At 41.7% G+C, this 23,156-nt stretch overlaps 1 protein-coding gene across 1 annotated transcript in view; it reads left to right on the top strand.

Annotated features, from left to right (window-relative positions):
- Positions 1–22,977, top strand: part of ST6GALNAC5 (ST6 N-acetylgalactosaminide alpha-2,6-sialyltransferase 5) — a 95,177-nt gene extending 72,200 nt beyond the window's left edge. Inside the window, exons 3-5 of the mRNA XM_087719450.1 lie at positions 968–1,377; positions 15,385–15,492; positions 20,472–22,977. Coding sequence (XP_087575576.1) covers positions 968–1,377; positions 15,385–15,492; positions 20,472–20,703 — 750 coding nt within the window. The 3' untranslated portion in view covers positions 20,704–22,977. The remainder of the gene's footprint in view (positions 1–967; positions 1,378–15,384; positions 15,493–20,471) is intronic.
- The last annotated feature ends 179 nt before the right edge of the window (positions 22,978–23,156 follow it).

The raw sequence follows: 23,156 nt of genomic DNA, 5'->3' as shown, positions 1-23,156 counted from the left end.
AAATCTCCCTGACAGGTTTATACAATTTCCAAATGTTTCCCTTCTTCTGGCTTATCATCATCATCCCTAATCATCATTTTACAGACATCCATTCAAAGTATACATTTTTAAAACGTATGCAATCATACTTCATATATTATGAAATCCAGTAGGTCTATTCTCACTGCCTCATGCCTCAAAGTTTAGTCATTCAGCCACCCAGTTTGTCTCCTTTCTTACCTTCTCACCATCCCTTCTCTTTCATTCCCCTGTGATAACCCATCTGACAACTTTATTCCAAGCAGCTTCCACTTCCTGCCTCTTCTCCTTCTTTTCTGTGCTGGGAATGTGAGTGTGGCTACGAAACAGATCTTCAACTCTCCTGCAAATCTTCTGAAATTATGTATTTACTCTCTCTCCTCTCTCCTTGCTTTACTTGAGCTGGTTCTCCAGAGAAAAGGAAGTGAAATGGAATAGAATAAATTCATTGAGAAAAGAGATAACGGCACGCCACAGATTATTTTTGCAGATACCAAGTTTTATTTAGAAGAAAAATAAACAGCCTTGCTGAAATTCAACGTCTGTCGCAGTGGTTAAGTGATTTTATAAGTAGGGAATGGGGATCAGATTGCCATGTTTCACAGTTTTAAAAACTTTTGAAATTTATTGCAGCCAATTTGGCCGAATGGTTAAGGCACTGGGCTAGAAACCAGGGGCCGTGAGTTTAAATCCCCTCCTTAGTCATGTAAACCAGAAACTGCTCTCTCATACTTCCCTAGCTGAAGAAAAATACAATAATTTGCCAGGCTTCATAGATTTCTGAGATATCGTGATAGATGAAGGGAACTAACTTTTCATAATGACATTGGGTTTAGTTTGTTCTTTTTCTACCATTATCTTGGCAGTATTTCCTCCACAATTTTGGACAATTGGAATTTGTGTTGAGATTTATATTTGGATGTATATTGAGACATTTATTTCTCTGCAGCCTTTGAAAATGCATTGCACCAGTTGTGCTCTAGTCACAAGCTCTGGACACCTTTTGCGAAGCCATCAAGGGAAGAAGATCGATCAGACGGAGTGTGTAATACGAATGAATGATGCACCTACACGGGGATTTGGAAAAGATGTTGGAAACAAGACAACCTTGCGAGTTATAGCTCATTCCAGTATCCAGAGGATTTTGCGAAATCGCAATGAACTATTAAATATGAGTCACGGAACTGTATTTATCTTCTGGGGCCCAAGTATGTACATGAGAAGAGATGGAAAAGGATTAATTTATAATAATTTGCAACTGATGAATCAAATACTACCTCAGTTAAAAGTATATATGATATCTCGACACAAAATGCTTCATTTTGATGACCTCTTCAAGCAGGAAACTGGGAAAGACAGGTATGAAAACAATTCTACAACAATAGATAATGAAAGTATTCCTGTAATTGGTAGATAATTATTTGAAGCATATGCTCTCAATTTGAATCACTTTATAGCATTAGGAGGAGAGCAGCATTGGTCTGTGGTGGCAAAACAATCAGAAATCTGATAGCACTTTTCCCAGCTAACACATTTTATTAAGGGCTGCTAAGTCTCCTTTTCTTAATATTGATGTGTAATTTGACTGGTGCCTTTTTAAAAGTATAATTAAAGACTTTAAATTAAAATAGTAAAGTCTGTTTAAACTAAAAAGAAAGAAAGAAAGAAAGTGAAAGGTGCAAAGAAAAAGCAAATAGAGAAAAATATAATAGAGAAAAAGCAAAAAGATAAAGAAATAATTTCCAATCCTTATCATAAGACTAAACAATTTTAGTAACTGTTCACCCTCTACTAATTTACAATCAATGAACTTTCACTCCATATCCCATCTATTATCTATAGACAAATATCCATAAAGTATCATCATTTCAGTCCTGGTATCATCAGAAAGTCTTCCAGTAAGATTTACTAGAAATAACAACATATCTTATTTTAACTTCAATCAAATAAGACAACTTTATATTACTTCATTTTACTTCTAGAAGTCTTAATCTTCCACCATTAACTAGTCAAATTTGACATTAATTGTGTTAGCATATCAGTCATTTGATTGGCAGAAACTAGTAAACGATTCTCATATTTACTGTATTTTTCAGAGTATAAGATGCACCTTTCCAAAAAGAGGGTGAAAATTTGGGTGCGTCTTATACACCGAATGTAGCCTCACCTATCCCCACGAGAGGCAAAAAATGCGAGGCATGGAAGCAGCGATAGTCTGTGGCAATCCCTGCAGCGAGGAACAGCTGAGTGGGGGTATCTGTGTTAGTGATTTGAGCATAAATTTGGACAGTTGTCATAATTATACATTGTCCACAATGTCTAACAGATAATTTTCCAACATTGATGCACTTAACTAAATGCTATTCTTGATATAACCTTCCTAATTATGTGCTGTATTTTTCAAACTATAAGATGCTCCAGAGTACAAGACGTACCATGATTTTGAAAAGGTAATTTTTAAAAAAACGTTTTTGCACTGCAGGCCTCCCAAACTCATTGCACACCTCATTTTTTAAAAAATAAATAAATAAATAAAGGGCATGCAGAGGCTTTGGGAGGCTGGTGGGGGGCAAAAAATGGCCCATTTTTGAAAAGGGGGCAGTGTTTCAGTAGGCCAAAAATGTTGTCTTCAATGTATAAGGCGCACCCAGATTTTCACCCTCTTTTGAGGGGGGAGGTGCATCTTATATGCCAAAAATATAATAAGAATGTTATTCTTTCTTTTTATGTCTTGAATATGACTGTGACCTTTTGAATGAAAATGTCCAATTTCAGTCCAATTCTTGTCCATCTTTAATTCCCCAATGCCTAAGATATCAACAAGTAGTCAATTCGTCTTTCACTGTATTGTGCTGTTCCATATTAGTGCTTCTTACTTTTCATGCTCCTATCATAATTCTGTTTGCCGCTTTGAGTTTTCTTTTCCTACATGACAGCAGCAACTAGATGTCCTAAGGGTTTTAATCTAGTCAAATCATATACATCATTAGTATTCTGAAAGCTCCTTAATTCATCTGCAGTAGCTTTTGTTGACTGCTATCCAAACTGAGGAGCCCATCATTTGTCACTATATTATTAATCATTTTATACTTTTCTGTCCATGCGGCTTCTTAGTAAAATGCTCAAGTAAGTGTGAGAAGATGCCTTTGGCATTATATCTAAAGTGATCCTCCCATATCTAATATTTTCCTGTGTTGCTGATGCTCAATGTGGATGCCTGCCTGCATTAGCTGGGCAGCTGGGGTAGCCTTCACATCTTTGGTGACCCTACTGGGAATATACACTCTTGACACTTTCTCAGGAACAGCCTCATACCACAGTGAAGCAGCACAGCAGAACTGGGGGGGGGGGGCGATATGAGCGGTAACTTATTAATGTGTATAAGCTATGAGCTTAGGTGACAACTTGTGATGTTCAATTTCTGTGATCTTTCTTAAAAGCTAAAGGCACTGGGCAGAAGGCCCACATTTGTATACGGATTGGGCTTTATTTCCACCATTAAGTAGTATGTTGTTAATATACGTCAACGTACATCAAGAGGTTTCAGACAATCTTAGAAGATCTCAATAAATGCAATGATTTTGTAACACATTACAATTGATAAAGTACTTATCACCTGTCTCTCATGTACCCTGAATCAGCATAACCAACCTGTCTTCCTCACATTCCCCCGTTTTAAATCCTACATCATTCTAGTGACTATGCATCTTATGGAGTGAACTGTAGATCAGCAAACCTTAAGCCTTTTAATAAAACACATTATTTGGAAAAGATGCTACCCTACATCTGATTTTATAGAATGTACAGAATCATTTTCCTACTTATTAAGCTATAATGTTTCTGTGTATCAAATAACAATGTTTGCAATATAGCACAACGATGGAATCAAATAACGCATTTCTGCCTTAGCTTTTAAATATCTAAATCAATACATAGTGAATACAGCTGATAGATAGAATTCTAGAATAGCACAGTGTGAAGATGAATGGTGAATTTAAATAATATTTTAGATAATATACCTGAATTAAAAGCAATTCACTATTTTTGAAAAAGTAGAATTGGTAGGGTTTTTTTATTGACTCAATGCTGTCATTTGATGAATTATAATATCTACTTATTGCATTCTTGGAACATTTTAGCAATAAAGCTTTCTTTTTCACATATTGTATACCTCTGAAGTACTCATCGTATACTTCCAGCTGGAAAAAAGTGAAGTTATTATGACACTTACCTCCATTTATGAGCCCATTTATGGCTTACAAAGAGATCTCCAGATCAATTTGTTTAATAAGTGACCCTCAGTGTGGCCGCAAACAACATTAGAAATGAATTTATTCCCTACAACAAAGAATGGTTTTATTTTTATTACTTATGTACTCATTAAATGGGGCTTTTTTGTGCAGTGAAAAGATGATGACAGGATAAGTATCACATACACATTTACGTATAAATTAAGAACTCATTTTGAAGAACAAATCCAACACAATGTGGTTTGCTTTTTCCATTTCAGGTTATTATCCTCTCTTACATTATTTGGAAAAGTCTTTCATTTAAAGCCCTCTCATGTTTTTAAAATCCAAAGATACTTTTTTTAAAATCCTCAAAGCCTTTCAGTGGCTAAAATTTTCATTAGCCACTCTGTCATTAACCATATAATACGTAAGCTGGTCTTCTTCATTATGCCATGTTTTATTAATCTTGGAAACAAATGCTCAGTAAGAAATTTCTTCCTGTCTCTTCTTCCTCCTATGCTCAGTTTTTGGTGCAAAGATCATGGTTTGTATCAAACCAGACCTTCTCTATTACAGAAAAGGAGGACTCTTTCTTAAGGCCAGTTATTATCTAGGCTTGTGGAATGATTGTCTCAAAGGGACCATGAACCTAGGCTTTCAGAGCAAGAACACTCAAGCATGAACAAAAACTATACTGCCCTTTTTATATACTCTCTCTTCTAATTAGCAGATATAAAGCCATCAATCCCAGCCTACCCTCCTTTATTAAAATAGATGTTTAGTGGTGTGCTTTCTTCTGTCAGCTATCCATAGAATGTGTCAGATTGATCAGCAAGCTGCTAAAGTTATAGGAAACAAGTAATCCAGTTCTTACCAGCTTTGTCTTCAATTTTAGACAAAAAGACAGGACATTCCACAACTATGTAATGTATACTCTCTGTTTTCCAGGGCGCTGCTCTGGAGAATCCAAGCAAGGGTTAAATACAGCCAATCTGCCCAGAACTGAATTGAAACTTTAAGCCACGCCTCTGGTGCTGACTATCTTCAGTTTTTTTTCAATTCAGCTAGCGCAGTGGACGCGCTTTCAAGTTTCTCTCCAATTGTACAGAGTGCTTGGACTCTCCTAGAGTTAAAAGCAGGGAAAATTCCCTTAATGTGTTCATCTCGAGCAGGCTTGGTGAGGGAAAATTACTTTCTTTTCAATTTGGCCGTTTGCTCACCCCTTTGGTCCTCCTGGTGTCCTGGGTTCACTCGGGCTCCGTAGGGCCACAGGCAGCTGTCATGGGAGGCGCCTGGGTCGGAGTGCCAACGCCAGCGCTGTTGCAGCACCCCTGCTGCGGTGGGAACCCCTGCTGAAGGCTCCATTGCCGCCATCCGTGCTTTGCAGAAGCTGGCGTTTGGCGCGGCTCTTCAGGGCTCCTAATTCCGGCGGCAAATTTGAGTTGCATTATTGGCGCAGCAGCCGATTTGGGACACATGAAGTTCTGTCCGCCATTTTGTTTTCACCAGTTTTGTTTCTGAGCACATTGCCCCAGCTGCCTGGTTGCCTGACTCGTTGCAGGTGCCGCATGGAGGCTCCCGGTCCAGTCTGACCGGCGATTTGACTCCTAATCTAGCGAAACCACCAGATTAGTGCAGCAAAGGATCGTGGCTTATCAGGTCGCCTTCTTACCTGACCTGCAAGGTGCTGGGAGCTGTTAACGCTTGTGCCACATTCCTCTTGGCTGGATCTGATCTCGACCTTCTGTATCTCTCTTCTGAGCGCTTGGGTCTGCCGTCGGCAACTGTGAAGGTGGTGAGTGGAGGTAGTCCCTGCCTGTTTCAGTTAGACCCCAACTTTTCAGCCACGGCGGATCAGATCCCTGAGAACTCAGAGCAGATTGGGCCATCTTCCAGAGCTTTTCTCCAGGCAAGCCTGCAAGGCTGCCCAGGAAGCCATCAGGGGCAGCAAACTCTATTCTAGGCCTGGACCCAAACATGGATCAGGCCTGGATAAGGATACCATATGTCGCCAGAAGGTCTTAGAGAAGCACTTTTCCAAGGCTCAGCAGCAGGCCCAAACCTCCCAATCGGTGTCTCCAGTGGAGCCCTCCATGGAGGTTCAACCAGATCAGAGGCAGCCCGTCTCTGATAGTGATGAGGGCCAAGAGTTTTCTCCCATTGCTTCCCTTGCCATGGCAGCTTCTCCAGGTCCTTCAATGGTTGACCAGGCCGATCTCTTCGCCTGTCCTTTAGACCTGGAGGAAGGGCCCGCTCCCGTGGGCCCCTTGGCACCCCAGCAGCCGGTCCCCCCGACCCATTCCAGAAGTCCGACCCATTGAGGACCAAGGCAGAAATGCAGGAGGTCATTAACAGGGCTATATCCCAGGGCATAGAGGCGGGCATGCTGCAGCGAGGCAAGAGCCCATGCAAGACCCGACATCTCCAGCCCCAAGATGCTCCCAGAGAAGCGCCCTTCACCCAGCCTTCTCAGTCTTCACATTCCTCTCTACCCAGTAAGGATTCTGACTGGAAGGAAGAGGACATCCTACCTAGACAGGAACCTGAGTTTTCTGAGGACGAAGGGGTTGCATCCAAAAAGCCTGTCTTTTCGGTCTTATTTAAGCTTGCCAACTTCAAAACTATCTTGAATAAGGCAAAGGTCTCGATCGCTTGGGGTTTACCCTTCCTAGATCAGTTGACTAATGATCCATGATCATTGACGATGACCTGTCTGGGGACCTCTTTGAGTAGCCTGTGTTGGCCCAGGAGATAGTGCCAGTCCCCAAGCTCTGTCTTAATGTAGTTCTAAAGCAATGGGCACAACCAGCCACTCTTGCTACTCCCCGTAGCAATGATAAGAGGTTGTACACGGTAGACGCCAGTCTGGAGGACTTGCTTAAATTACCTCCCATTGATCCTCCTGTGGCAGCCCTTACCTCATCCTCTGTACTCCCTACCGATTTGCAGAGGACAAGAAAACAGAGAACATGTGCCCCAAAACACACCAGGCAGCGGCTTGGGTGATTAAAACGTCCGCCTCGGCATCTTACCTTTCTAGGGCCGCCCTTCTCTAGTTGAGACAGTTGCTGACCAAACCTCCAGCCAGAGATATCAAATTAAGGCAGGACGTCAATAAGATTATGACGGCTACTAAGTACACCCCCGACGCTACCCTGAGCGCAGCCAAATTTGCCTCCCGGGCCTTGGTGTCCAATGTCACTACTAGGTGTCTCTTGTGGCTCAGGCACTGGAACGTTGACATGCGCTCCACGTGAAAGCTGGTCTCAGCACCTTTAAAGGGGACAAGCTTTTCGGGGAGGTCCTGGACCCAGTCCTAGTAGAAAACAAGGACAAAAAGAAGGTGATGCCATCAGTCACCAAGAAGTATGACCGGAAGGGCTCCAACTCCTACAGGAAGCAGCCCTTTCGGAACGCGGAGCCTTCCTCCAGCTCCGTCCTTTTCCATCGGCCATACTTATAGCAGGCTGACTGGTCCCAGGACCATCAGTCATTTTGCGACAGAGGTCGCCAACAGAATTTCTCCCGGCGTCCCTTTTGAGGGGGGTCTGGTTCCCGCCCTTTCAAAAGATACAAGTGACCACCAACGGTCAGCTCCCATAGGAGGGCGTCTTCAGTTATTCCACACCCAATGGGAGCAGATCACGTCGGACCAGTGGGTCGTACAGAAAATCTGCTTGGGTCTCACCTTGGAATTTCTCTCCCCTCCCCCCCAACACTTCATCTGCTGTCCCACCCCTTCATGTCCTGTCAAAAAGGCTCTCATGGAACAGGAGATCAGGCATCTCAGATACATCAGGGACATAGAATCAGTTCCACCAGGTCAGGAAGGAACAGGATTTTACTCCATTTACTCTGTTCCTGGTCCCCAAAAGCTCCAGGGGGGTGGAGGGGAATCCTAGATCTAAAAAGATTAAATTGTCACATAACTTACTGGAGATTCAAGATGCAGTCCCTACAATCCATCCTGGGCTGCATCAGGCCAGGAGACATCTTGATATCCATAGATCTCAAAGAGGCCTACCTCCACGTACCGATTCGCAAAGCTCACCACAGTTATCTGAGATTCGCTTATGCTGGCTGCCACTACCAGTATTGGACCTTGCCATTCGGCCTGTCATCTTCCCCCAAGAAAAAGATCCTTGCTGCAGTGGCAGCCTTTCTGAGATCTCGTCCGGTGTGGCTCGATTGCTACCTAGACGATGTCCTCATCCAGTCGTCATCGCTTCAGCAGGCGATCCAAGACCTGAGGTACACCATGGAGGTCCTCCAGGACCACGGCTTCTCCATAAATTTGGAGAAAAGTCATCTTCAACCAACGACCAGGTTGCAACATCTATGCATCGTCACCTGCCAGGTCTTCCTGTACCTGGAGTGGGTAACGAGCCTCAAAGAAAGGGTTGTACAGGTGCAGCATCACACCAAGGTCATGCAGTTGTCACAACTCCTAGGCAAGATGACATCGTGCCTGTCCATCGTCCCATGGGCAAGACTCCATTCTCGTCCCTTGCAGTGGCTCCTGCTGCCCTACCAGAGGGCCAACGAAAGCAACTCAACAAGGTTGATACTGGTCTCCCCGAAGGTACGTCACTTCCTCAGGTGGTGGCTGTCTCCAGCCCTGGCGAGGGGCTCCCCGTTCAGGGAACCAGCATGTCTCACCATCACAACAGATGCCAGCCTTTATGGCTGGAGAGCTCACCTCCACAATCAGCTAGTGCAGGGCAGGTGGTCTTCGGCCGACGCTGCTCACAACATCAATTGACTGGAGCTGAGGAAAGTCAGATTGGCCCTCCTCCATTTCCGCCTCAGCATACAGGGGCATCACGTGAGAGTGCTAACAGACAACGTAGCAGCAAAGACTCACATCAACCGCCAGGGGGCACTTGCTCCAGATCCCTGATGACAGAAGCCGACGCCCTAGGTTTTGGGCAGAGAAACATCTCCTGTCAATACAGGCAGAGCACATTTCTGGAGCAAGCAACATCCAGGCAGACTGGCTGAGCAGGGCCACGGTCGACCACTCGGAGTGGCGCCTGCATCTGCTTCTATTCCAACGCCTGTCCCAGAGGTTCGGCTGTCCGCTGGTCGATCTGTTTGCCATCCCGGCCAACACACACCTTCCCAGGTTCTTCACGAGGTTTCATGATCTCTAGGCCGAGGGAGTCAACGCCTTCACTGCCCATGGCTGCGGGGACTGTTGTATGCGTTCCTACCATTACCTCTCCTTCCCAGAGTCATCTGGAAGATCCTATCGGAGGCAGCAGAGGTCTTGCTTGTGGTACGTTCTGGCCCAGGAGAACCTGGTTTGCCAATCTGGTGAGTCTCTCCATCGACCCTCCTTGGCGGATATCAATGCATGAGATTTCCCTGAGCCAGGGAGCCCTTCAACATCCAGAGTCCCAGTGGTTGCAACTGGCTGTCTGGCACTTGAGAGGGATCTCCTGAGCAGTGGCAGCCTCTCGACCAAGGTCATCTACACCGTCCATGCGTCCCTCCACGACCCGGCCACCTGGAGGTCGTTTACTGACTGGTGCACCTCTCACGAGTTGATATGACTTCAGCCATGATTCCCGTCATCCTGGACTTCTTGCAAGATGGACTTGACAAGGGACTAGTGCCCAACACTCTACGATGTCAGGTGGCCACAATCTCCACGATACTGGTGCCTGATGAACACTTCTCACTTGGACGTCATTCTAGTATCTGTAGTTTTCTGAGAGGCACAACCATTCATAGATCCCAAGTGGTCCACAGATACCCCTCATGGGACCTCAACATTGTTCTCCGTGCTCTGATCGGTCCTCCATTTGAACCACTTTGTTCAGCCAGCATTAAGCATTTGACCTTTAAGACTGCCTTTTTTATCGCCATCACTTCTGTACAGTGTATCTCAGAGCTGGCAGCCCTATCAGTTCGGGAGGACTTGTGTTTGATACAAAAGGACAGGGTGGTCCTTCGACTGGACCCAACGTTCATCCCCAAGATCAACTCCATCAGGCCCAGGAGATCATTCTCCCGAATTTTTGCCCACATCCCAGGCACCCAAGGGAGAAGCGTTGGCACATGCTAGATGTTCGCAGGACGCTCCGCAGATATGTCAAGCGTACGGCTGTGTTTCATTGTTCAGAATAGTTCTTCATTTCTTTTCTCCTGTACTATCGGATGGTGATTGAGGGCCTGCATTGCCCTCGCTCATGTTCTGCAGTCCAAACCTCTGCCTAGCCATATCACAGCACATTCTACTAGGATGCCACCACCATGGCATTCTGGGCAACGCAGGCGCCGATCGAGGAGATTTGTAGGATGGCCACCTGGACTTTGTTATCTCCGTTTGTTCAGAATTACAAGTTGGACTAGTTTGCCTCGGTGGAAGGGGCCTTTGGGAGGCGAGTTCTTCAGGCCATTCATACCAGCGGAGAGATCCTGAACGCGACTGCTTCCCGCCCTAGTGACATTTAGCTTGGGTATGTCCCTTGCTTGGACTCTCCAGAGCAGCGTCCTGGAAAATGACCATTGACTTACCTGAAGGGTCATTTTCAGGGCGCTGCAAACGAGAGTCCAACCCCACCCTGGGGTCTCGTTCCGCTGGTTTCAGTACAGACGTCTACAGTTCTGGTTGAATTTGTTTCTCTGTTGGATATGGTTTTGGGATTTATTGTTGGACTTCTCAGTGCGTAACAGTTCCACGCCTTCATTGAAAAAAACTGAAGATAGTCAGCACCAGAGGCATGGCTTAAAGTTTCAATTCAGTTCTGGACAGATTGGCTGTATTTAACCCTTGCTTGGACTCTCCTCCGCAGCACCCTGAAAAATGACCCTTCAGGTAAGCCAATGGTCATTTACCAAATATTTCTGACAGCCACAGATATGCTAATGTCTATTTAGAAACGATCTTATCCCAAATATGTATAAAAGGATAACTAGGGGATAACCCAGAGGTTAGGTATGGGCTATTAAAATACGAAGTATATGATAAAATGAAATATACAATTCTGATTACTTAAAAGATCCAGGGAGGTACTTACATAATGTGAAAAACATAAGTACTTTATAAGCATTCTGTTTTCTGGGTAAGCCTTTGGGATGTATATTTAAGCTTTTTTTACTGTAATGTTTGATGACAGCCCTATTTTGCTTTGCTTGTTGGCTTTAAAATTGATACCTAGAGGATTGCATGTCAGCTTCAGGAAAACAGGAGCTACAGTTGACTGGTTCTCAGCTATGAAAAAAATTACCTGAAAACAACAACAAAAGAATTAATCATCAGTAGAATCCTGAACTCTTGGATCATACATGAGATGACATATTATTATTTATTTATTAAATAAGTATCAATCATTTGTCAAAAAGAACTCTGGGTGGCAAACAGAATAAAAGCACAATATAGTAAAATAAAGAATATTTACAATACAATACAATACAATAGCAGAGTTGGAAGGGACCTTGGAGGTCTTCTAGTCCAACCCCCTGCCTAGGCAGGAACCTTATACCATTTTAGACAAATGGCTATTCAACATCTTCTTAAATACTTCCAGTGTTGGGGCATTCACAACTTCTGGAGGCAAGCTGTTCCACTGATTAATTGTTCTAACTGTCAGGAAATTTGTCCTCAGTTCTACGTTGCTTCTCTCTTTGATTAGTTTCCACCCATTGCTTCTTGTTCTACCCTCAGGTGCCTTGGAAAATAGTTTGAGTCCCTCTTCTTTGTGGCAACCCACAAACACTGCTATCATATCTCCCCTAGTCCTTTTTTTCATTAAACTAGACATACCCAGTTCCTGCAACCATTCTTCATATGTTTTAGTCTCTAGTCCCCTAATCATCTTTGTTGCTCTTCTCTGCACTCTTTCTAGAGTCTCCACATCTTTTCTACATTGTGGCCACCAAAACTGAATGCAGTATTCCAAATGTGGCCTTACCAAGGCATTATAAAGTGGTATTAACACTTCACGTGATCTTAATTCTATCCCTCTGTTTATGCAGCCTAGAACTGTGTTGGCTTTTTTGGCAGCTGCTGCACACTGCTGGCTCCTATATAAATGGTTGTCCACTAGGACTCCAAGATCCCTTTCACAGTTACTACTATTGAGCAAGGTACCACCTATACTGTACCTGTGCATTTCGGGTTTTTTGCCTAAATGTAGAACCTTACTCTTTTCACCATTGAATTTCATTTTGTTAGATAGTGCCCAATGTTCAAGTTTGTCAAGATCCTTCTGTATCTTAAGCCTGTCTTCTGGAGTGTTAGCTATTCCTGCCAGCTTGGTGTCATCTGCAAATTTGATGAGTTCCCTCATCCAAATCATTGATGAAGATGTTGAAGAGTACTGGGCCTAAAACAGAGCTTTGGGGTACTCACTTAAAACAATAGATAATGCAGATGCCTCAATAAAAGTCATATTTATCCACCAACCACCCCATACAAGCTCCATCAACATCCTGGCCCCTGGGAAAAGCTAGTTTTCTTCTCAAGTGGAAATTACCTCAGAAAGACCATTCCTGGGCATAATACAATCAGCCTATTTAGACTAGTGTTTCTTAACCTGGCTGGGGACTTCTGGGAGTTGAAGTCCATACATCTTAAAGGTACCAAGATTGAGAAACACTGCTTTGGACTGTAATAAAAAGAACACAGGGCAAGCCAGGAGAGACTTTAAAAAGTTAGGGGTTCAGAATCTTGATTAAAGTAGGTGCTTGCAAGAAGAAACACAAATGGAAGCATTCCGAGATGATACTTTGATTGCCAGACATCTCAAGCTACGAAAATATAGGTTTTATAGATTATGTTATTTCTTATGTCACCTAATTTCTTTGGCGTGTGATCCAGGAGAGGAGGAGGAAAAAAAACCTAGTATCTGAATGTCTTAAAAAAGCCGGGTTGAAAGAAAGGGCTCAGATTAATACAAGCGCAAAGAGACTTTGTACTCCTATACTTACACTTGTTCTCACCCCCAAACATATTCAGAATAACAGAGGAGGAAGGGACCTTGGATGGACCTTGAGCAAGGGACCTTCCTTGCTCAAGCAGGAAATCCTATACCATATTCTTTCTATTTTTCCCTTATTTAGACAGAAATAGGCAAATTAAGAATAATAGAATTATCTCCCTTTCTATAATCTGGATTACACCTGAAGGGCAAGTTGTTTTTATGTGGGCCAACTGCAAGAATTATTTTTTTCAAAAAAATTGCATAATGTGGTAGACCACAAATTCCAAAGTTGGTCTTTCAGTCTCAATGTATTGAAGGCATCGGCAGTTGCTTGTGAGCCCATGCTTCTTTCCTACTTTTTGCTACTACTAACTCTGCCTTAAAATTGCACCGGGGGGGGGGGGGAGGGATCTGCAGATTTAGTGATTGATTCCAGATTGGTTCCTCTTCATTATTAAATCAATCATAAATCAATAAAATGAAGGTGGCAAGATATTATATAGGGCGGAGGCAACAGCAGAAAAGGGGGTCTTCCTAGATCCTGTCAGACACAATTCTTTAACTGATGGGGGTCTGTAAAACACCCTTCCTGCATGACCCAATAAGACAGATAGATTGGGACAAAATGGTCCTTCAAGTAACCTCAGCCTAGGCCATGAAGTGCTTTAGGGTCACAAGCAACACCCTGAACTGGGCCCATAAACAGACCAACACCCAATGACGCTCACACAGTAGAGGTATTATATATGCAGCTTTAGGGATGCCCAAGACTTACTGAGCCACTGAGTTCTGTACTGTAGCTCCCAGATAGTCTTCAAAAATAGCCCTACGTAGAGTGTATTACAGTAGTACAGATGTAAGGTAGTTTCCAGGGCCAAGTTCAACACTTCGGCAGCAATTAAGCCCGGAGCTTTTCAAGCAAAATTCAAAGATAAGTCAACTATGATGTATGTGAATTTGACACAAGAGTATAGACACATTCTGATTTCTTTCTTTTACATGAATATTAATTATTTATCTCAGCCATTTAAGAGAGAGAAGAAATTAGCTTATGTATCTCTCCATGAGAGATCAACATATCCCATCACAGTTTACCCAAGCTCTAGAAGATTGACAATTAATTCTTTTTGAGGTAGGAATCTTACTTAAGTATGTATCTTTATTGGCAAAAATGATTAAAAATTTGTTTCTGAAAAAAGAATGAATTTAAAATTATTCTTTCCAAAAGGAAGAGCAGAGATAAAACAAATTCTATAGAATACCCAATATTCCCACTTTGTCTATTTCTGTTTGCTAACTCCATCCATCCCTAAGGATTTCTCTACCAGTAAGTGAATAAATATATGTATATCATTGTATGCTCACATAGCTTTGTACAATATGTTGTATTCTTAAAAAAACAAAAGGCTGAGACAAAAATTACCATTGATAGTCTATAAGGATGACTCATTTTTTTAACCTAACTGATCCACTATCTGAATGTGCAGTCATTTTTCCTTCATGCTTCCTTTCACATAATAAGCACATGCAACAAAAGATTCCCTCTCTTGTCTTGCAGAGGGGGGGGGGAGCAAAAGATCTAAAGAAGAAAAATCAGCATGGCTAAAGATGGGGAAGAGAAAAGAGTAGCTGAAGTAGGAAGCAAAGAGAAATAAACTTGATGGAAATGCTTCAAGGCTCTCGGAGGACTATTCATTGCAGTTATTTCTTTACCTTGGATGGAACTGTTGCTCAGCATACTTATGCAAAAAAATGTTCCAGATCATGTGAAATTTTGTTGCATTGTTGTAGTTAGTATAGTCAACCTGAATATGCCCTGCGCTGACATAAAGTGTGTATTCACCTGCTAATTCTTCCATTAACCAGATAGAGTTATCTTTCTTTCCCATTTAATTAGTAGGACTAATGCAAACCCACAGTTTACACTCAAATCTTATTCAGGTAACTGCCCAGGTATGTAATACCACTAATAGCTGCAATGCTAGAATGAAAAATGCAATTACTAAATACATTTGTTCACAACCAGAAGGATATAGTTAAACCTATTACATGGTGTAGAAGTATTTTGAATGTTGACTGCCCATGTGTACAACTTTTCTATGAATTTTAATAGGTAACTATTCTTTCAAAAAAAAATCCTTCGAACGTGAAGTTATCTCAAGTATTATTTGTCACCTGGAGAACTTAATTGTTTCTGTTTTCAGGAAGATATCCAACACTTGGCTAAGCACTGGATGGTTTACAATGAGTATTGCCTTAGAGCTGTGTGACAAAATAGACGTCTATGGAATGGTGCCACCCGATTTCTGCAGGTAACCAATTCACTTGGTTTTTAATTAGGTTGCGAAATTCAGTCTTATGGATTATGTATTTACACATAAACGTCTTTATACTACATCCTACATCTGAGTTTTGAGTAGTATAAAGACATTTTAGCATGTGCTGTGATTGAGTTTTGAAAACAACAAACAGCATTTAATTGCATTTAATATATTATTTAAACTGTTTGTACTGTGAGGAGTTACTCATCTTGTTAGTTTTCCTTAGTCTTTTAAATATTTATTAGGTAAACATAATGCTATAGAATATATAAAATTAATTTCTGGAGAAAAACCATTTGAAAATCAAGATTATATGGGCATACAGACAAACACATGCCATTAATGGCTTGTTGCATTTATTGTCTACAACCTGTGTATATGTGTGTATGATTTATGACCACATAAATCTGGAGTTCTGGAGATTCCAGCTCCATTTGCCATCATAACTTGATGTGCATCAGTTCACAACCTTTCTTAAGAGTTTGCCTATTCTTGCTTTTTCCCCCCAACTCTTGGCTCAGAAATATTATTGGGTCTTCTTGATTGCACTGCATGTTTGAGATCTCTCCACATTTATTCAGTCCATTTGGAAACCTTCATCTTTCTTGTGCAAGGTTCATGGTTGATTTGGAGCTGTGTTTCAGAGGGTTGTCCTAGGGACAAGCATGACAGCTGCCTTGGTCATATCTTCATTCCATGGATCAACCACATCTTTGAAAGCTTGCCAACTCTTAATAGATGAAATCTATACCTCATTCGGGAATCTTGCAATGTTGTCTGGTTTTTTAAAGCAGAGCATTTTAAGAGGAACCATGATTTGGGGACAATCCAACCTGCGTATTTTAACGCACATTAGTGGAACAACAGAGCTGTTTATTGGATTTCTCTTCCCATAGATTAGTTTCCATTCTGATTAGCGAAACCTGCAGTAGCTATTAAACTATGCAATTCTTTTTTAAATGAATTTGGCACAAAAGTTCAAATTAATGCCATTTCTGACAGCTCAGTCAAGAAAACAGTTGGGCTGCACTGCAGTATAGCATTATGTAGTAATATCCAAATCCTAACCTGATATCCGCTGATTGTCAAGCTATCATGTAAGAGGAATGGATTTATGTTATCATTCCATCTCTTTGCCTGTCAGAATTTGCCTGCTACTTTCTTGAAAATGCCTTTAGACTGTTTTTGCTTGAACTAATAGCATTAAACTTTGAAGCTTAAAGTTCTTCTCAGTGGGATTTGCCATTAAGTAGCAGCATCATAGTACAGTTGAATATCTTTTCGTTTTACCCAAAAGAAATATTGTAGTATATATACAGTATATAATATAGAAGATTGTGAAGTACCACTTCGGAAAACTAATGTTTTTACATACAGTAGTTACATTTGTAAATACACTCCTACTATAATATTGATAAGCTACTGAGTACTGATTAATGTCTAATATCACCGAGTAATAAAATAGGCACCTTTATAGACTAGTAGTAGCTTTAGTATTAATAAAGAAGGTTGGGGATGACTTCCAGCATTCTCAAAAAATTATATCATAAAAATATAATTTCTGAGTGGGAATTTAGCATACAATTTTAGTTGGGTTATTCAAACCAGAGGGTAGTGCCGTGGCTTAGTGTGGTTAAGATGCTGGGCTTGTTGGCTAGAAAGCCAGCAGCCCAGTTGAGACCTGAGTGCCACGTGACGGGGGTGAGCTCCTGTTCCTACTCCAGTTCCCGACAACCTAGCAGTTCAAAAACATGCAAATGCAAGTACATAAATAGGTATCACTTCGGTGGGAAGGTAATAGCACTTCATGATATTCTACTGGCCACGTGACCACAAAAACATCTTCGGGCAGCGCTTGGCTCAATGCCCTTGAAACCGAGATGAGCACTGGCTCCTATAATCGGCAACAACTAGCAGAGTAAAATCCTCAGGGACTCTTTTACCTATTCAAACCAGAAAGATGAAACTTATAAAATTACCCCAATTCTTTTTGATGGTGTTTAGGATTAGAATTAACATTTGGCCCCAAAGACACAAGATACTAGTGTAGATGGTCTCATCATCTTGAAGTTGAACAAGGGTGTGTTCCTTTGGATTAATAAGAGCTGTATTGATTACAGCATTTTCCTAGCTATACTGTCTTGAATGTTTCTGTGTAGCAGTTGGAAGGGGAATAGCTGCACATTTTTTACTCAAAAATGAAGAAACTAGGTATGAAGGAGAAATTATTGTTCTTTTCCACCAGTCACCATACTCAGTCATTACCGTGTTTCCCCGAAAATAAGACAGGGCCTTATTTTCTTCTTACACACAAAGTATGGCTTGAGGCTTATTATGAGGGGAGGGTTTATTGTTTTGGGGTTGCTGGGCAGCTGCTCTCTTGCAAGCGGGCTCCCAAAGAGCCGGGTACAGCCTCATGGGCGAATGGTTGTGTTGTGTTGTCGCAGCAGCGCAGCACATCAGCCATGAAGCAACCACACTCATGCGCAGCCACCCGGCAAACCCCCTTTCCAGTCGGGCACAGCGCCATTCACTGACCTAGAGATATCGCCAAGTGGCGTGAATGCCTGTTCGCCGCTGCAAGGCTCCCATGATTTGGCGACTTTGAAATGGCAGTGAATGGCGCTCTGCATGGCTGGAGGGGGGTTGCGCAAACGGCTGTTCCGCTCTCGCTCACTCACCTGCCAGCCTTACAATGCATGGCCCAGCTGTCTCCGCAGAGCCAGGGCCTCTGCCACCACCGTCGCTGCCGCCGCCGCCATATAGCTTTTTTGGCGGCTTTCAAACCGAGTCTTCCGGCAGTGGCCACACTAGACGTACGCTCCATGGTTGTGGGCCAGCTGCTGGCAGAGCGTACAACCATAAAGCGTACGCCCAGAGCAGCCACTGCCGGAAGACCCGGTTTGGAAGCCACAAAAAAAGCCATGTGGCAGCAGCGGAGGTGCCCTGGCTCTGCGGAGAGAGCTGGGCCATGCATCGTGAGCCTGGCAGGCGCGTGAGTGAAAGCAGAACAGCCGCTCGTGCAATTCCCCCCTCCAGCCATGCAGAGCACCATTCACTGCCATTTCGAAGACGCCAAGCTGTGGAAGCCTTGCAGCGGCGAACAGGCGCTCACGCCGCTTGGCAATATCCCTAAGTCAGTGAATGGCGCTGTGTCTGGCTGGAAATGGGGTTTGCTGGGTGGCTGCGTATGAGTGTGGTCACTTCATGGCTGCTGTGCTGCGCTGCTGCGACAGTGCAACACAGCCATTTGCCCATGAAGCGGAGCCTGCTCACAAGAGAGCAGCCACCCAACAACCCCCCTCTTCAGCTGGGCACAGAGCTCACCAACCTAGCGGTATCCCAAAGGCACTAAGCAACGTGATCACCTTTGCCTCCCCCCCCGGTTCCCGCGGCTTGGCACCTTTGGGATACCGCTAGGTTGGTGAGCGGCGCTCTGCCTGGCTGGGGTTGTCCAGGGGGCTTATTTGCCGGGGAGGGCTTATATTTTTGCCCACCAGAAAAATGTGGCATGGCCTTATTATCAGGACATGTTGTAATTTCGGAGAAACACGGTACAAGGCTTATAGGTTCATAGTACTTGCTTCCTTCTAATATCTACTTCAAAGGAAAATTCATTATGTGATCTTGATGCTGTATGCATTGTTTTCATCATGGAAAAACTGTTATTAATGAAGAAAGGGAAGCCAAAATGCAATATCACATTGTACTTTATAACAGCAATAATGTGTGGGCAAAAAAGCATGAAGCTGTGACATTTTTTCTTGAAATATTTAGAAGATGTCATGGCATGTAGGTTTGGTTTGTTAATTATACCAGAAGCCATTAGGGCTGTAATTCATCCTTTTAAAACAGGGATGTCCAACCTTGGCAACTTTAAGACATATAGACTTCAATTTCCAGAATTCCTCAGTGCTTACAGTCTTAAAGTTGCCAAGACTGGATACCCCTGATCTAAAAATGTCCAAGTTGAGAACATCTTCCTTCATATTTAGAGGTATTTGATAGCATTATAACTAATTATATGAAGCTTACAACATCTCTATGTTTCTCAGACATAAAATCTGAAGAAAGCGCTCCAGAAAAATTATATACCTCCTGCCAGAGATGCTTAAATGATATGTGCAGAATTAAAAGGATTGTATGCTTTAGTTTCTGTGTTACTGCCGTATACTATGATTGTACAGGCACAATCACTCTTAAACGAAGATCTTTTGTCAGCCTTTTATACTGCCAGATTGATTTTTGCTTTGTCTTTTATTGAACTGGACTCATTTTAGTAAAAGGGATCAAACTATCAAAGTTACAGACCTAGAGAGGAGAAATAAGAATAGTGATCATGGAGAGCCCTTAGGATTTTCAGGGTTTCTGGGAATTTAAATGTAGATCCTATCTGAGATATTATAATTAATTTAAAAAAAACATATAGGAATTCATTACTAAGAATAGTGTTGAGGATGAAGCTCCTGTATATAGCATCTATGATTCATATCCTGGAGAATAATCTGTTTGGGCGGGGTTACAATTTTTCCAATCTTGCAATTTGTTGTAGTTGTTAAATAAAATTAGCGTCCTTGCAAATCAATTATCGTTCCTGCAAATCACAGCAGCAGTTTAAAACAAAACCATGCAAAAAGTAGGGAGGACCAAATTGATGGTTCTAGACACAACAGCTTGTTGTGTTGGCCAAATCAAAAGTCTGAGGTTGTGTTACTACTTCCCAAGCTGCTCACTTCTCTGAAATGTATCTCAGATTTTCTCTCTATGTAATCTACATTCATAGCACTCTTCAGTGTAGTCAGCCATTTGGTTCTGGAGTGGTTATAGTTTAATTAGTTCAGATAGAATATTTCAGTGTTTACAATATTGGCCTTCTGGGAGATGAGGTGAATGGGGGAAAAGGACCTTTTGGCTTATTGAGGACAGCCTTATTTTTCAGTCGCATCCAACTTTGCTTTCTTTTTCTACAGGGATTCTAATCATCCTTCAGTACCTTATCATTATTACGAACCATTGGGGCCCGATGAATGTACAATGTACATTTCACACGAACGGGGAAGGAAGGGAAGTCATCATCGCTTTATCACAGAGAAACGAGTCTTTGAGAATTGGGCCCGGACTTTCAATATTCACTTTTTTCAGCCAGACTGGAAACCAGAAGCACTTCCTGTCAATCATGCAAAGATTAAACTAGTATTCTGAGGAATGAATGCACAAGGCTGCAATCACAATCACCGACTGTATCAGGTTTCTAAGGATTGAACATCATATCACAGCAAGCCAAGCTGAAAAAAGGAAGGTTAACAGTGTTTTGGGATTTTAAAAAAAGAAACCCTGCTACAATATTCAGGAAGTTGTTACAAAAAAATACCGAAAAAAGGTGCTTGGTATTCAGTATTTGATTAAGCAAATATTTTCACTTCGGTCTATTGCATATGTATACGTGATTTGTTAAAAAGGAAAGAAGACAACACCTTCGGTATTAATGAACGTAATTCAGGAGATGTGTGATTCATTATGTTTTTAAGGCACATTGCCACTGGGTTTTCATAGTGACATTTAACAGTTACTTAGTGGAAGTTTTTAATGCAATCCAGTATTTTTCTATTTCACAATGATATGGTTATTTATCTTTCATAATCACTCAAAAACTGAGGATTTATATTGCCGCTGATTTAATGCCCAGTTTCTTGTTTATATATTTTCTCTTTGACCTATAGGATAATTCTATCTGGCATGTAATTAATATTTGATCTGGAAGTTCTGTGTGGTTTGTTTTTTTAAATTTTGTATTCTTAGGCAGTGTTCCAGCATCAAGCCATTTTGAGAGCAAGCACATCTTGATGGGGAGCTCCAGCTGAGAGTGATGGTTACAGCTATAATATGTGACGTTAGGTGTACAATTAAGAGTGAGTTATATCTGCAGTTCCTTAGCTATTTTTGGTCTTTTGGTATTGCTAAAAAAAATAACCTGGTAGCCCTAATTCCGTTTGATCCAAAAATAATTTGAGCAAATCAATCTCAGAAGCATCTTAGAATGTGGTCTCCCACATGCCTTCTGAGGTACTTAAATCCTTCAAAACTATATTAAGAAATGTTTGTCTTAGATGGATTAGGGGTACTTTACCTAGAAATCCGTTCAATTCACTGGACTTTATCTCCAAGTAGATGTGAATAGAGGGGCAGAATTAAATGCAATTATTTGAGGATGACATGGAAAACTAGGATTGGGTTGCAGTGGAATCAGCCAAGGCTAACTGATGCCTCCTCTGAAAATGGCAAAACCCAGTCATTTGTATATATTGGTTTATGGATACAGAGAGAGAGAGAAAGCAGGCCATTTGGAAAGAAGATTGTGAACCATGCATGAACATCCTGTCGTGTTTTCTGGAATAGGAAACAGACCTTCTGTTCTGAAGTGCAATGAATTACATGGATATAAAGCTAGTCCTGTCTGACATAACGATAAAATGCACTGGTTTCTTTAAGATGCCTCGGCACTATTCCAATCTAGTGAATGATCTTGGGTAGCACTTAATAGTTCTGTAAATGGATCCTCACTTGTTATGTTCCTTTGTGGGATTATACCTAGCTTGTGAATAAAAAGGATTTCATTCAGTGTTATTTGACCTTGCACATGGCATATCATTGAAGTCAAACAACTTTTTTAAACTGTCAAAAATTAATTGGCCACTTGCACACTTCCATACACTTAGCATAGTAAAATTATTCCATGTTTTGATAAGAGTTGTCATCTAAAGCTGGATTCATTTTAAGGTGTTATGCATGGGGAGAAATATACAGGAAGAGGGATTTGGAGGGAAGTGAGTTTTATCAGTTTGAGAATTTATTAAAAAATATGTGTTGTGGTGCTTGTGTTTTCAAGTTATAGAAAAAAAGAATAAATTCCCAAGCAAAACATTGATTGAGTTGTGAGAGGAAAAATAACTCAGTCATTTCCTTCTTTTTTATTATGGTGGAAGTATTTCTCACAAATACACCTGTTCTTTACTATTGAATAAAATATTATGAATTGATAAGAAATTGCACAATTTTACTAACATATGTTTCTTTCCAAACAATGATAGCTGATCTCAAAGACCAGGGAACCCGAGATCGTCATAAATTAAAAGAAAAATGGGTTGCACGTTAAGAGGGCTTCTTGCGTCATTTAATTTAAACATTTCATGAAATCTGATGTACAAGTAATTAAATCCAGACTGCAGTGATTATCCACATTTCTCAAGCAATGAGAATTAGGCTTGAGCTTCAGCAGTTGTCTAACACTCATTGGGAGAATGTTAGCTATTTGATCATTACATACAAAGGTACTGATTGTTGAAAGTCATAACGGCCTGGCCTATGACCTAGATAGACAACATGACTGTTATATAGTTCCTGATAATTTCCAATTCTTATTCACTATTATATTCAATTTTTCAACAATATTAAAATAACATGTTGTCTGCGACTGCACCAGAAAGTGTCTCTTTGAAAAGTAATAACCACACTGAGCAGTGGAGTTGTCGACAGCTGCAAATGGTAGAATATCTCATATTCAGGCTTCAGATCAAAAGGATCAGAAGAATTACACTCTTGAAAAGAAAATTCTTGTATGCAATCCTGCTGCAAAAGTAGGGATATGAATCATACTT

This window comes from Thamnophis sirtalis, unplaced genomic scaffold, assembly GCF_051295495.1.
Source record: "Thamnophis sirtalis isolate CommonGarterSnake01/CBP01778 unplaced genomic scaffold, rThaSir2_p1.2 scaffold_7, whole genome shotgun sequence".
In the NCBI taxonomy this organism is placed as follows: domain Eukaryota; kingdom Metazoa; phylum Chordata; class Lepidosauria; order Squamata; family Natricidae; genus Thamnophis; species Thamnophis sirtalis.
This window is presented reverse-complemented; position numbering and strand designations above follow the sequence as displayed.